This window comes from Petromyzon marinus, chromosome 39 (assembly GCF_048934315.1).
Source record: "Petromyzon marinus isolate PM22_M1 ecotype Great Lakes invasive population chromosome 39, UKy_Petmar_22M1.pri1.0, whole genome shotgun sequence".
In the NCBI taxonomy this organism is placed as follows: domain Eukaryota; kingdom Metazoa; phylum Chordata; class Hyperoartia; order Petromyzontiformes; family Petromyzontidae; genus Petromyzon; species Petromyzon marinus.
In genome coordinates this window covers 16,763,209-16,777,804 of record NC_133705.1, presented here as the reverse complement: position 1 = coordinate 16,777,804, position 14,596 = coordinate 16,763,209, and the positions used below count along the sequence as shown (strand labels likewise).

Genomic DNA, 14,596 nt, shown 5'->3' with positions numbered 1-14,596 from the left:
TGTAGGTGGTGAGCGTGTGGGTGGTGAGCATGTGGGCGGCGAGTGCTGGGCGGTGATCGTGCGGCTGGTGAGCGTGTGGGTGGTGAGCGTGCGGGCGGTGAGCGTGTGGGTGGTGAGCGTGTGGGTGGTGAGCGTGTGGGTGGTGAGTGTGCGGCTGGTGAGCATGCGGGTGGTGAGCGTGTGGGTGGTGAGCATGCGGGTGGTGAGCGTGCGGGTGGTGAGCGTGCGGGCGGCGAGTGCTGGGCGGTGAGCGTGTGGGCGGTGAGCGTGCGGCTGGTGAGCGTGTGGGCGGTGAGCGTGCGGGCGGCGAGTGCTGGGCGGTGAGCGAGCGTCTCACACTGCGAGGCCACCACTATGAGGGAGTACGGCTGCTCGCTGCTGTTGGCTGCCAGCGCCGGGGAGACGTTGACGAGGTCTCCGTTGGCGTTGTACAGCTTCACGATGTCTCCCGGCTTCGCCTCCGCGGCCGCACGGAACAGCTCTGCGCGAGATCATCGTCGTCGTCGTCGTCATCGTCATTATCAAGATCGGGTTCATCATCACCATCATCACGATCATCATCATCATCATCATCGTCGTGATCGTCATTGGGTTCTTCGTGATTATTATCATCAAGATCGTCATCAATCAGCATCGTTATCATACTTGTGTGCGTGTGTGTATGTGCATGTTTATGCACATACACAACCCCCTACCTCCTCGCGGTGCCGGACGGGCAACTCTGTCGTGGACAGCGCTGTGGGGGGAGATCCAATTTTGATTGGCTCCTCCCCTCATGGCATATGTGTCCACCACAGGGGCTAAACGGGGGCTCTGGACGGGTGCGAGGGGCTGGTAACCCCTCCACCTTCAATTAATTACCACGAAACTACGAATTAAACTGAAATATGTAACAACTAAGCTTGTGCCGGAGGCCCCGGGGGGCCAGGCGTCTATGACGTCTCCTGGCCAAACCCCAATTGGTGGAGCCAGGAGATTGAATACCTACCCTCGGGGCTACTCCAGAAACAACGAAAAGCCACTACGGTTGGCCACGTGGAATGTTCGAACGCTCACTGCAGAGGAGAGGCTGCCACTCCTCTGTCGGGAGCTGGACCGGTACCGCCTGGATCTCTGCGGTATTCAGGAGGTCCGGTGGACCGGCTCTGGCTCCTGCCACCATGAGGGGTGGACAGTCCTCTACTCAGGGCAGCAGACTGCCAAACAACAGGGTGTGGGTCTTCTTTTGAACAAAAGAATGAAGGGGGCGTGGGAGCGTGGCGGTGAGGTGTGGGAAGCTGTAAGCCCCAGGCTACTTTGGGCTCGCCTTCCCATCAACCGGAGGCGAGGAATGGTGGTCGTGGTTACTTATGCCCCCACCGAAGATGAACATCCGTGGAGGGATGCAGGCAAAGCCGATGAGTCAGATGCCTTCTATGACCTCCTGTCACAGGTGCTGGCTAAAGTGGCCCCTCGGGATAGAGTCATCATGTTGGGTGACTTCAATGCCCGAGTTGGTCATGATGCTGGAACCTGGTCTGGAGTGATTGGAGGGCATGGGCCAGATCAGCTCAATAACAACGGTAGGAGGCTGCTAGATTTTTGTGCAGCCCATGGGCTTGTAATTACCAACACGCTGTTCCGGCATCGGCGCATCCACACAACATCATGGATGCATGCCGGGTCCAAGCAAGAACATCTGCTGGACTACATAGTGACGGACCAGCGAATGCGAGCCCATGTCCTTGACACCAGGACCTACCGTGGAGCTGATCTGCCCTCTGACCATCGACTAGTCATCTGTAAGATGCGCCTGCCATTCTTCCACTCCGGTGGTGGGTGTACACCCAGGACCCCATTCCAACCTAAAGTGGCCTGGTCTCAGTTATCTGATGAAAGTTGCAAGCGAGAATTTCATCATCGCTTGCGGCTGGGATTGGCATCGTCCCCGACTCCTCCTGATGTCGAGGGTAAATGGGCGAGGTTTAGGACTGTGACTCATGCAGCTGCAATGGCTGCTTTGGGTACGCGGTCAAGACCTCCCCAGACACCCTGGATGACAGAGGAGCTGTTCACGATGGTTGAGAAAAAGCGACAGGCCCACTGTCATCGGCTACAGAATCCCACGTCAGAGAATGAGGAGGCTTACCGCAGCCTTCGCTCGGAGGTTCGGAGAGCCGTGAGGCGCTGCAAGGATGGGTGGTGGTCGCGGGTTGCTGAGGAGATGGAGTCTGCCTCAGTGGCCCGTGATCACAAATCTCTATTTAACTCCATCAAAAAAGTAACCTGCAGCGCCACACCTATTACCATCATTAGGGGAAAAAACGGTGATCCAATTTCCGACCCCCAGGAACAGGTTCGCAGATTTGCTGAGCATTTCTGTGAGGTCCTGGGGGAGGGAAAATCCCTCAGCCAGGAAAACATCGTGGCACAAAGTGAGGATGACCCTGCTGAGGCTGCGGTGCCTCAAATATTGGATGAAGTCACCCCCTGTGAGTGGCTGGCTGAGGTGCCATCTGCTGAGGAAGTATTGAAGGCGATCCGGAGTCTGAGACCAGGAAAGGCAGCGGGCAGAGATGATCTCCCAAGCGAAATGCTGAGGGAGGGTGGCGTTTGTGCACAGACTGCCCTATATGACATCATAACAACAGTCTGGACCACTGGACGGGTTCCGCAGGATTGGAAGGATGCCCTGGTGGTCCCCCTTTTTAAGAAGGGGGACCGCACAGACTGTAACAACTACAGGGGCATCTCACTCCTCAGTGTGCCGGGAAAGGTCCTGGCAAGGATTATTCAGCATCGCCTTGCCAGGCACGCTGAGGAGAGGCTTGCGGAGCCCCAATGCGGTTTCAGGAAAGGGCGGTCCTGCGCAGATGCCATATTTTCTGTCCGTCTGCTACAGCAGAGGTGTAGGGAATTCCAACAAGACCTACATCTCTGCTTTATTGACCTGGTAAAGGCCTATGATACCATCAGTAGGCCTGGGCTCTGGGTCGTTCTTCGTGCTTTTGGAGTACCTGACCCTCTGCTCACGATCATTAAGGACCTTCATGATGGTGAGCGGGCCCGGGTAAAACTACGTGGCCGGGAGTCAGAGCCATTCCCTGTACACCTTGGGGTGCGACAGGGATGTCCTCTGGCTCCCACATTATTTAACATCTATTTTGACCACGTAGTTCGTGAAGCCTTCAATAGCTGTACCGGGGGAATCTCCATATGGTACAGATATAATGGGAGGCTAATCGATGCCCGGGTGCGGTCAAGGGATGGCTCCCTATTGCTCAACCACGTTATGTATGCTGATGACTTGGTAATAGCTGCTCAGTCAGAGGAGGAGTTGGAGACGCTGCTGCTGAGACTGGAGCGTGCCACTAAGAGGTGGGGCCTTACCATCAGCCCCACCAAAACTAAGCACCTGCCTGGGTATTTTGTACCATCGGACACTCCACCCCCACAACTCCCAATCGGTGATGGGGCAGTTGTGGAGAGAGTGGAGAGTTTCCCATACCTGGGCAGTGTGCTTATGACTGGCTCCAGTTTAACAGCAGAGGTCTCACTCCGAATCAGTCGAGCGGCAATATCTTTTCATCGGTTGCGTAACGCTGTGTGGAAGCTACCTGGTCTGTCGCTCCGCACTAAGCTTCAGGTCTTCTCGGCCACGGTCATTCCCTCCCTTCTCTACGCTTGCGAAACGTGGACCCCCCTAATGGAACATCTTCGCCGGTTAGAAACATTTAGGCTGGCCTGCCTACGATCCATCCTGGGTTTAACCAGACTGGATTGTGTGAGGAGCTCACAAATCCTTGAAAGATCTGGGCAGGGTCCCATCGGTGAGCTCCTCCGGCAGGCAAGGCTGCGATGGCTGGGTCATGTAGCCCGCATGCCCAGCCACCGCATGCCGAAACAGCTTTTGTTTGGCCGGATTGAGGGGGCTAAGCGGGCGCGGCACGGGCTAGAGAAGAGATGGAGTGATGTGGTACAGGAGGACGTGGAGCTGAGTGGACTTGCCGATGACTGGTACCAGCGGTGTCAAGATCGGCCTCTGTGGAGGAGGCTCGTGAAGGATGCTACTGGGCAGTTGGAGGCAGTCGCCCTCCAACAACAACGGAGGGCGGAGGAGCGACGCTCACAACAGCGAGCGAAGCGCCGGGTGGCTAAAGCACAGCAGGTTGGCACAGTAGGGGGCACAGGTGGTGCATCAGCCAGTCATCTCAGTCAGTCGACCCGTGGCACCTGGGTCTGCCCCGTGACCTCCTGCCAGCGGGCGTTCGACACTTCACGTGGCCTCAGGGTGCACATAGCCTGGCACAAGCGTCGTGGTGACGTCACCGCCACTTAGTGGCGAATGGCGGTTGTTGTTGTTGATGTTTATGCACCTAGCAAAGTGCACCTAGCATGGCACAAGTGCCGTGGAGACGTCACCACCACTTAGCGGTGAACGGCGGTTGTCTGTATCTACGCACGTGTGGACGTGTGTCGGTGTGTGGGCGAGTGTTGTGTGAGTGGGGAGCGGCGGTGTAGCGGTGAGTACGCTCAACTACGAACCCGGCAACCCGAGTTCCCGCTCACAACCACACACGATTATCTCTAACCGGTCCTGGGCCTCCCCTAGGTCGACTTAGCATCAAATGAGTTCCTGGTGCAGTGTGTAGAAAACATCGCTACTGGGGAGACAAAAGCGGTCGGGCGTGGCGCTGGCCACCCACCCCCTCGTGTGCCGTCACGTGACTTCACAGGTGCTACTCGCTAACAGCACTTGCCCCAACAGTCTGTTAAGGCTATAAGGGGGACCTTTGTCTTTGTGGTGTGTAAGACACACGGACACGCGCACGCACGGGGCTTGGTGCGCACCGAACGCCACAGGCTAATCAGCAGCCACACGCGATGCTGGGAGGTTCGTCTAATTGGGTGTGATGACCTTTTGGCAGACGGATCCTGCTACCTTGGGACGTTTGGTCCGGTTCCATCGATGAGTGTTCTGCTTCGCGTGTGCGAGGAGACCGGAGTAAACCCACCACGCATACATGAGGGCGACACTCAAAACTATGCACAGATAGATTCAGGAATCCACTGCCGGTCCCACCATGGCCCTTGCTCGTAATAATAATATTATTAGTAATAATAATAAGAATATTAAAAATAATCTCCCGGGCACGCGTGAGCTTGCGCGGGCTTTGCCCTTAACGTCGTGCATGTTGGCACACTCATAAAGCAGCCAAGAACATGAAACCAGTCCACGTTTTCCAATATGGAGAAACACTGACCTTGAAGACCCGTTGGTCAAAACATTGTTTTTGTTCGCTCCGTTGCTAAACACACAATCGTTAACACGCCGCGAGACGAGGGCTCATTAAATTTAATGACAGACCGCGTTCACGATCGAAGAGAAAACGGATTCGTTAACTCAGCGAGGGTAGAAAATCCCATAATTGTTTAAAATTGTTCGCTAATCCCCGCACGCGTTTTCTGCGGCATCCACCTTCGACACACTACACACACACACGAATACCTTCGACACACTACACACACACACGAATACCTTCGACACACTACACACACACACGAATACCTTCGACACACTACACACACACGAATACCTTCGACACACTACACACACACGAATACCGCACGAGCGATGGGGTTTCGGATGAACATATTCTGATGTTTTTTTTTAGATGCTCAAGGGAAATGTTGGATATCGTTAAGATATGGGATCGTTTAGGGGCAGCGGTCAGCAACCAAAATAACAAGAAGAGCAATTTTTGCTTTAAAGCTTTCGTGACTTCAGAGATTCATATTCTTGGTTCTTTCGGTAAAGTCACGTAGAAGGGAACAATAAAATAATAAAAATAGAAAACAATTAAATTCTCACGACATTTCGACTGCAACACAAGCAATCATCAGGTGTGAAAACCACAGCAAGAAAATTTGAAAAAAGTGGCATTTTTTTACGTTAGCACCATGGAGAGCGATTTGGCAGTTATTCAGATGGACGAGTCCGTCTATGTTCGGAAAAGAGGAGGGGGGAGACGAAAATAATGGATGCGGTTTGAAAGCCACCGTAAGCGTGAACAATCAATTAAGACCCGAAATGGTTGATCAAATCCTTCCAATGATTGCTAAGCCAGAATCCATCTTCTCGGTTGAAATTGTCTCTGTGTTTGTATATGTGGATAGCCTCATGAACGAATCTCTCATGGTAGCCAGATGGCTTGCAAAGAACCTCTGTCTTGGATAAGTCAATGTCATGTGAGCCTACTGAATTATAACAATGATCTGCCAGGAACACATAGCCAGTGAAATCAAACACGTACACCAAGCTCTTAAGGCTAATGGTTACTCCGACTACACAAGCCGCAAAGCTATCACTCCAACCATGAAGAAGGACCCTCTTGAGGAGCCTTTCAAAACCATCACTTTACCCTACATTGCGGGGATCACAAAAAAGATCTCGAAAATCTTGAATAAACATAAGATCCAGGTCCGATTCAACACATTACATAAAATCCGTGATCTGGTTCCATCTGTAAAAGATGTGATTCCGGACATACAGTACCCTGGCGTCTACAAACTAAGTTGCCTCTGTGGTAGTAGTTACATTGGACAAACCAAACGACATGTCTCGGACTGCATTCGTGAACACAAAGCAGACCTAAAACACGGTAGGACCAACATCTCAGCCGTGGCAGATCACTGTTATAATTCAGTAGGCTCACATGACATTGACTTCTCCAAGACAGAGGTTTTTTGCAAGCCATCTGGCTACCATGAGAGATTCGTTCATGAGGCTATCCACATATACAAACACAGAGACAATTTCAACTGAGAAGATGGATTCTGGCTTAGCAATCATTGGAAGGATTTGATAAACCATTTCGGGTCTTAATTGATTGATCACGCTTACGGTGGCTTTCAGACCGCATCCATTATTTTCGTCTCCCCTGTCCTCTTTTCCGAACATAGATGGACTCGTCCATCTGAATAACTGCCAAATCGCTCTCCGTGGTGCTAACGTAAAAAAACGCCACTTTTTTCAAAATTTCTTGCTGTGGTTTTCACACCTGATAAAGATTGCTTGTGTTGCAGTCGAAACGTCGTGCTAATTGTATTGTTTTATATTTTTATTATTTGATTGTTTCCCTTCTACGTGACTTTACCGAAAGAAACAAGAATAAGAAGAGCAATCTTTTGCGAATTCGGTAAAAAAATTAAACCCTCAATATTTAAAGAGCCGCAATGCATCGTGCGGTGAATTCGAGACGGCGGTGGTCCTCAGCACGTTGGGGAGAGCTCAGGACCGGTTCAGAGATCATTCGCCACTGATGTTCGTGTCACCGCAGCTACTGATCAATGTGCAGAGCCGTTCCGAGGGCAACGGTGAGTCGGGGCGACCGACCTGGGCCCCGCACTTTGGGGGGCCCCGTGCTTCGACGTTACGGTGTCAGATGTAATACTTCCAGTTTAGTTTGAAGTAATCGGTTTTGCCCAAGGCCCCCGCACCCCTCCCCTCGGGACGGCGCTGTCAACGTGTGCGGCGTCACGACTTGGACATTGAGGTTGCGCTGGCTTTGACTAGAGGATGTGAACTACCTCGCCTGGTATACAGGAGGTCGTAGGTTCGATCTTGACCCTGACGCCTGCTGTATATTTGGAGTTTGCGTGGCTCTCTCTCATCATCATCGCGGTGGCTAGGATATGTTAACTACCTCGCCTGGTCTACAGGAGGTCGTGGGTTCGATCCCGACCCTGACGCCTGCTGGTGGATATTTGGAGTTTGCGTGTCTCTCTCTCCCCCCGTGGTCGCGTGGAGTTTTCCCCGTCCACATTAAGAATCAACATTCACGCGTTTAGATTATGTGACTGCTGCTGTCCAAGTGACAGGACACTTCGCCGAGCTACCACCATTCGCGATGGCCAGGTCGTTTCTGAAAAAGAGCTGCATCGCTCAGTGGGCCTTACCGGGTAAAATAAAGCGTCTGTAGTTTAAATGTCTTTACTTGACTTAGTGTCCGAGGCACGCGCGTGCAGAGCCAGGCGCCTTCACCAGCCCAGCGGTGGCACTGGCACCAAGCCGCTGGTGTTTCAGGGACTTGTGATTATTACTACGACTGCGTGGCGTATGAGCGGTGAGTGCTGAGTGGTGAGGATTGTGGAGAGATGATGAATGGCGAGTGGTGAATATGAGTACCAAACTATTGATTGTTGTTGGAGTGACGATTGTGGTGAGGAATTTGTGGCGAGTGTTTAGTGCGGTGAGTATTGCAGATGTAGAAGGTGCGAGTGGTGAGTGTTGCGTGATGTCATCACCACTCACCTTTCACGTCATCGGCAGAGCTGCCCCTGTTGAACATCACCCGCTCTGGTCGCCCACCCACGTGGAGGTGAATCACCGCGTCTTCCTCCATCCCTCCGAGCGTCACTCCTCCTCACTCGACCTCCCGGCTGATTATCGTGTTCTCTACTCGTCCTCCTCTTCCCTGTGCTCTGCCAATTCTGAGACTCGAATGAGAGCCACACGCACAAAGGGGGCGTGGCTCCACGGGGGAGGAGGCGTGGCCTGCCCTACACGGTGGAGGAGCCGCCGTGCTTTTTTAATCACGTGAATCAGCAGCAGTAGCAGCGATATCCACTGCTGGATGAAGATTTCCTCCCAAGCCGGCGTCATCTCTCACGGCCCGCTGGTGCAACAATCCATCTGGCTCCTGCACACTTGACAATTAGCTTGTCTTGTACGGATTTATATCTCACCTGAATCCAAGGCGCTTTACAACAATTATACACGTGAACAGAAGGTGATAGGGGTTTACATCAAGTGGGGCTATTGAAAGTGGTGGTGTAGTTGTGGTGACAGCAGGTCAGGTGGGACTGGTTAAGGACGGTTTCGGGTAATATTAGGGATAGGTATAGTGATAGGGGTGGTGGTGGTAGGGGTGGTGATGGAAGGGGGGATGATGGTAATGGTGGTAGGGGTGGTAGGGGTATGGGTGGTGGTAGGGGTATGGGTGGTGGTAGGGGTAGGGGTGGTGGTAGGAGTAGGGATGGTGGTAGGGGTAGGGGTGGTGGTAGGGGTAGGCCTGGTCTTAGCTTGAGGACAGGGTATGAAGTATCAGTCGCTGTCGGGTGGGCTCGGAGAGAAGAGATGGGGGTTGTTTTAAGGGAGGAACTGAAGCTGCAGGTTGTTGTTGTTGTAGTGAAGATGGTTGCTCTGTGTGCTGCAGGGCGGAGTTGGTTCCAGTGGAGGGGAGCGAGCAGGAAGCAGGAACGAGAGGGCGAGACTGGGCGCAGGGGAGCGAGGGAGGCGCAGAGAGAGGGGGGGGGGTAGAGGCGGGGAGTGTGGAGGTCAGGGAGGGACAATTCTCGTGTTCCCTCCGTAGTGGAGTCCTCTTGAGTTTGTTCTCACCTTTGGCTGCCTGTCCATCGTGAGTCTCGACCTTCGGGTGACATTTCCCAACGAAGCCCCCTTTGTTGGTCTTAACGGCGACCTCGGCGTCTCTCTCACGTGCGGTTTTGTGTTTGTGTCTCGGGTCCGCGCTGATCCTCGCGAGGTCTCTCTGTGCGACTCCAGGCACCCCGTGTCTTTGCGCAGTTCGCCATCTCTTGCTCCGTTTCGCTTCGTCAACGAGGGATGATTAAACATGGCAGGGCCCTCCTGAGAATGAGTCTCGGAGCTCCGTGAGGCTTGCCTGGGTAGTACTCCGATCGTTTTTTGGTACTGTTTGTTGTAACTTTCTCTCCCGTCCCTGCTGGACGTCTGTGAAAAAGAGCATCACAGCCCATCGGATTTCTCCTGGATAAATAAGGGGCCGTCCATAAATGACGTCACGCGATTTATGACGATTTTTGACTCCCCCCCCCCCTCGTCATACGGCGTCACAAAAAGTCATACCCCCCTCAAATATGACGTCACAAAGCTCTGCCCCCCCCCCAAAACCATATTTCCATTTTAAAAATAAAACATGCTTCAAATCGCTTTAAACTATTGTCATTGTCGTGCGTATTTAATGTGGCGCTGCACTCTGATGTAGGAGTGTTGTTATAACAAATAGTGTTGTTATAACAATTCTATTTTTATTTAAAGTTGCGCATTTTTATGTGACGTCACATTTCTCAAACCCCCCCCCCCTCGTCACATATCGTCACAAATGTCTGACCCCCCCTCCCCCTAGGTGCGTGAAGTCATTTATGGACGGCCCCTAACAGATTCTGATTCGGAGTTACAATTAACAATCACCATCCATACGCCAGACCTCAGAAGCAGGCAGTAGAAGTCGCGTCCAGCAGATGGCACCAGGCACCTGTAAATCTCCACAAGATTTGCGTGAAACTGAAGTTGAGCTCTGGGGACAGCAATCACCATCGTGCCCTGGGACACTGTGGGTTCTGCAGTGTTGAGTCCTGAAATTAGATTTGTCTTGGCACATAACAACAACAATAATGTTGTGACGCTGCGCCGCCGCTGCGCAGCTTCCGCTCCCGGCTCTCGTCGAGAGAGGGCGACTCAGAGGCGCCAGGGGCAGGTGGAGGAGGAACCACGGACGAGGAGCGGGGAAGGCAGCAACAGCAGCAGCCACGCGGTGAGGAGGAGCCGGCGCTACCAACAATTGCCCAAGCTCAGCGGTCCTCTATAAATTAAGGTGTTATTCGTCAATTAATGAGCGTTTACATGTGGGATAAAACCCAACACTCTATTCTATCCAGATGGAACAGGTCGAGTCCACACTTTGCTCTACCGTCTTCCCCTGGCGAGCCAGGCAGGGCACGGCTATTGCACACCCACGGGAAAGGAGATTTAGAACTTCTGTCTGTGATCCACCAACCCTCAATGCTGCCTCCACAGTGCTGGATTACAAGCCACTTGCAGCATGGCCACCACATCCTTCAGCAAGTATTAAACTCACAATCTCACAGTAATAATACATTTATGAAGCGCCTTGCATCGAGGATATCAAAGCACTGTTTAAGAAACAGCAAAAGCAAATACTCAGCATGAAAATAACTCATGAAACAAAGACATCAAAACAATAAAATATTCTAAATGCCATCAATAATATGTAAAAGGACAGTGCGCCGTGCGATTATTTTTTTTACATCTTTAAGCCTCATTGAGTCTCAGGAGGGGAAGGAAGAGAGAGGGAGATGGAAGAAAAGGAGCGAGCAGAAGTGAGCTGCATGAAGCAGCATCTGTTTTCAGAGGGGGCGGGGAGAAGGGAGCGGATTCGGAGTGGGTGTGGCCGCTAGGCACTCACGAGATTAACGGGAGGCTTGAGCTGATGGAGATTGAGAGAGAGATTTAGGTGGGAGGGGAGGGATTTAGCGTGGGGGTGGCCACACGGATGTCTCAAGACTCGTATTCACGAGGTTCCTGAATCACAATGTTTGGCCAATTCATGTTTAAAGAGTGATTCGCATGTGAGTGGAAAACGGAAGACTGACGAAACTCACGGACACGAAACACGAGAAAGACAAAGGCGCAGCCCTGCAATGCCTTGCTCGCGCCACTGCCGGGACAAGGGCCTCTACTCAGCAGAGCTCCAGAGAGCCCCTCCAGAGGATACTTTGTCCGACTCGTCCACACTGGTGAGACGTCTTGGATGAAGTGCAAGCTCCCACGCTTTACCCCACCGCCCGATCGACTCGCCATGATGGGGGCCCTGTTTATCCCACTGGGTGGCGGGGAGATTCTAGCAACTTGCCCCATTGTTTTGGCTGCCTCGCCAGGAAATCCCAGCGTGTGCTCACGATGTCACCACCGTAGCATCCCATGCGCGAAGGCGGATTACAACTCAAAACTCTGCGTGAAAGCAAACTCAAACCCACTTGCTGTGCTGACAACATCTTGGCCACTTTTGCAGCCCCCGGAGCGTTTAGAGAGTCACGGCAGCTAACCGGAACCGCACCGTGGACACGGCGCATTAGCAGACACGTGGAGCTACGGGGCCTCTAACCCGACGCGGGTCAGGCATGGGGGGAGGGGAGCCAAGCGCCCTGCTCAATCGCTCGCGTGTCCACGGACAAACGAGGGTTTTGTGGGGAGCCCGAGTGCCTACCCGCGTTGCCCGAAGGCCGCGTTTCTGCCCCGTGTGTTATTTGGCGAGGTCGAGGCGCGGCACTAATTCCAGTCCGGCCTCGTCGGGGCGCGCGAGGGACAATCCCCGCTGCACGAGCGAGCGAGCGAGCGGCAAATCCCTCCCCCCGCTAAAAACAACAACAACGACGCAGGGGAAAATGTTCCTAACCAAACCACCACCGCAGTCCGTGCCCCGCGACAAATTAAAACAAACGGTGACCAGAGGTGTTCCTTCTTTATAGGAGGCGCGCGCTCCTGGGTTTTGGCTGAAATTCAAGCGGTCTGGCTGACGCTGAGGGGTGGGGAGGGGGGTGGTGGGGGTAACATTTCGAGGCCGTCTGTCGGTGGGGCTGCCCCTGAATCTCTTCGCCATGGGGGCCGGCACCGTGAGCCGTCTAGCCGGGCCGGACTTCTCGATCGCAGTGGCTCCGGTCGGCTGGCAACGGCAGGGCCGGCGTGGCAGGGGTGGCGCCCGTGTGGCAATGGGCCGCACGCTGCTTGGCAGCTTTTCCAGCGTGAAACTGGAGAGTGTAATTGGCTTCGAGACTGCTTGCTGGCATGCCTGGCATCTCGTGGCGGCGGCGGAGGAGGAGGAGGAGGCGGCGGAGAGGGATTTTTTTTTAAACTTTCCTTCTCTGTAAACAGTCCCCATCACCCACAGCAGAGCACAGCACGCGGCCCTACTGCCCCCCCCACCTCTAACAACCACTCAACACAAAAAAACCCAGAGACAGTCTCTGCAAACACAAAACATCACGATCCTTGGGGCTGTGTCGCCGTCTGCCGCGAGCGAAGCCACGATTTCTCCCCGCGCGGCTGGCTCCCTGTGTTCATTTCCCACGAAAAAACAAATTAGAAGCTTCGATTACAGCCACGGGGGCCTCGCCGGGGGTGGGTGGAGGAGAGGGGGAGGGGGGTTATGAGACGGGGGCTCGGTGGGGGGTGGAGGTGGGATTGGCGCTGCCCCCCCCCCGCTGATTTGTGGAGGCATTAGGAGCCTGACAATGGCTCATCGCGCGCCGCAGTGCTGCTCAGTGTTCGGACTTAGGGGCTCAGCGTGCGAGGCCTCTGAAGCACGCGTGGCTCGTCGCGACGGCGTGCGGCTAAAGGCGCAGCCCCGCAACTGCTCCCTCACGTTGCTGCTGGGGGGAGAGCCTCCACTAGGAGGAGCTCCGTAGGGCCCACCTGGAGGGAGTGTGGTCGGCCCTTCTTGCACGCTCGCCAGACGTCTTGTGAGGAGTTGGCCCAGAGTTGGGAATACCCACGCTTCACCCCACCGCACCGCGTCCTGCCGGTCGACGACACTATGATATTACACATGTCTGCTGCTGGGTGGACAGGGGAGCGGCGATTTCAAGGGATTTTAGAAACTCGCACCGTTGTTTCAAGTCCCGCGGCGGTAGGTGGAACAAATCTACAGCGGCAGCACGAGCAGCAGCCTCAACGTCCCAACCCCCCCCCCCCCCCCAGACCGATCCATCCGCCCGGCACTGTGGTCACATGGTCAGAGCCTTCAGCTCAGAGTCAGAGCGTTGTGAGTTCCAAGTCCTGGTTTAGTGGTCGCCCCGGGCGCAATCTCCCCACTGAGGTTGTGACGCTGAGTATTGCGACGTGCGCGGTCGATAGCGGTCGTGCCATGGAGGGGCTTGGTCTCACCCACAGTGGAGCCGGTGCAAGCGAGTGTGCAGGCGGTGTGACTGCGCACATGGGCCTGGAAGGGCCGAGGCGCCGGGCTCGGAGGAGGGTGGGACGGGTACCACATCGCGCGCCTTCAGATGTGCTTCTGTGGCCGTCTGGAACGCTCTTCTTTCCAATATTAGGAAGCCACTGCAGTCATACACTTTTAAATATAGATTAAAAACTAATTTATTTAGAACTGCATTTCGAGTTTAGTTTGTTACCCTCCCCCGCACCTCTGATTAATACGGTCGGCTACGTACGGTGCATCGGGGCCCATGACAACCGCGCTACTCCGTCATGGAGGTGAACGCCACAGGCCCTGTCCGCTCGAGCAGCGCGGCGTTCTCCACTCACGAAGACGATGATGATGATGATGAGTCCTCCACTAACGATGATGATGATGATAAGGAGTTCTCAACTCACGACGATGATGACGATGAGGAGTTCTCCACTCACGATGATGATGATGATGATGACGATGAGGAGTTCTCCACTCACGACGACGATGATGATGATGAGTCCTCCACTCACGACGATGATGATGACGATGAGGAGTTCTCCACTCACGATGATGATGACGATGAGGAGGAGTTCTCCACTCACGACGACGATGATGATGATGAGTCCTCCACTCACGATGATGATGACGATGAGGAGTCCTCCACTCACGATGATGATGACGATGAGGGGGAGTTCTCCACTCACGATGATGATGATGATGATGACGATGAGGAGGAGTTCTCCACTCACGACGATGATGATGACTTCTCCAATCACGATGATGATGATGAGGAGTTCTCCACTCACGATGATGATGATGACGATGAGGAGTTCTCCACTCACGACGATGATGATTATGATGAGTCCTCC

At 53.9% G+C, this 14,596-nt stretch overlaps 1 protein-coding gene across 2 annotated transcripts in view; it reads right to left on the bottom strand.

The window, feature by feature from the left end:
- Positions 1–9,884, bottom strand: part of LOC116950441 (high affinity cGMP-specific 3',5'-cyclic phosphodiesterase 9A-like) — a 24,722-nt gene extending 14,838 nt beyond the window's left edge. The window contains exons 1-3 of one of the 2 annotated variants that reach the window (XM_076072960.1): positions 9,380–9,884; positions 8,294–8,472; positions 338–481 (exon numbers count right to left, since the gene is read on the bottom strand). In XM_076072960.1, the coding sequence (XP_075929075.1) occupies positions 338–481; positions 8,294–8,384 (235 nt within the window). In that variant the 5' untranslated portion in view covers positions 8,385–8,472; positions 9,380–9,884. Of the gene's footprint in view, positions 1–337; positions 482–8,293; positions 9,297–9,379 lie in introns of those variants that run through there. The other variant, XM_032968184.2, reaches the window with a different exon arrangement.
- Positions 9,885–14,596: the final 4,712 nt, after the last annotated feature.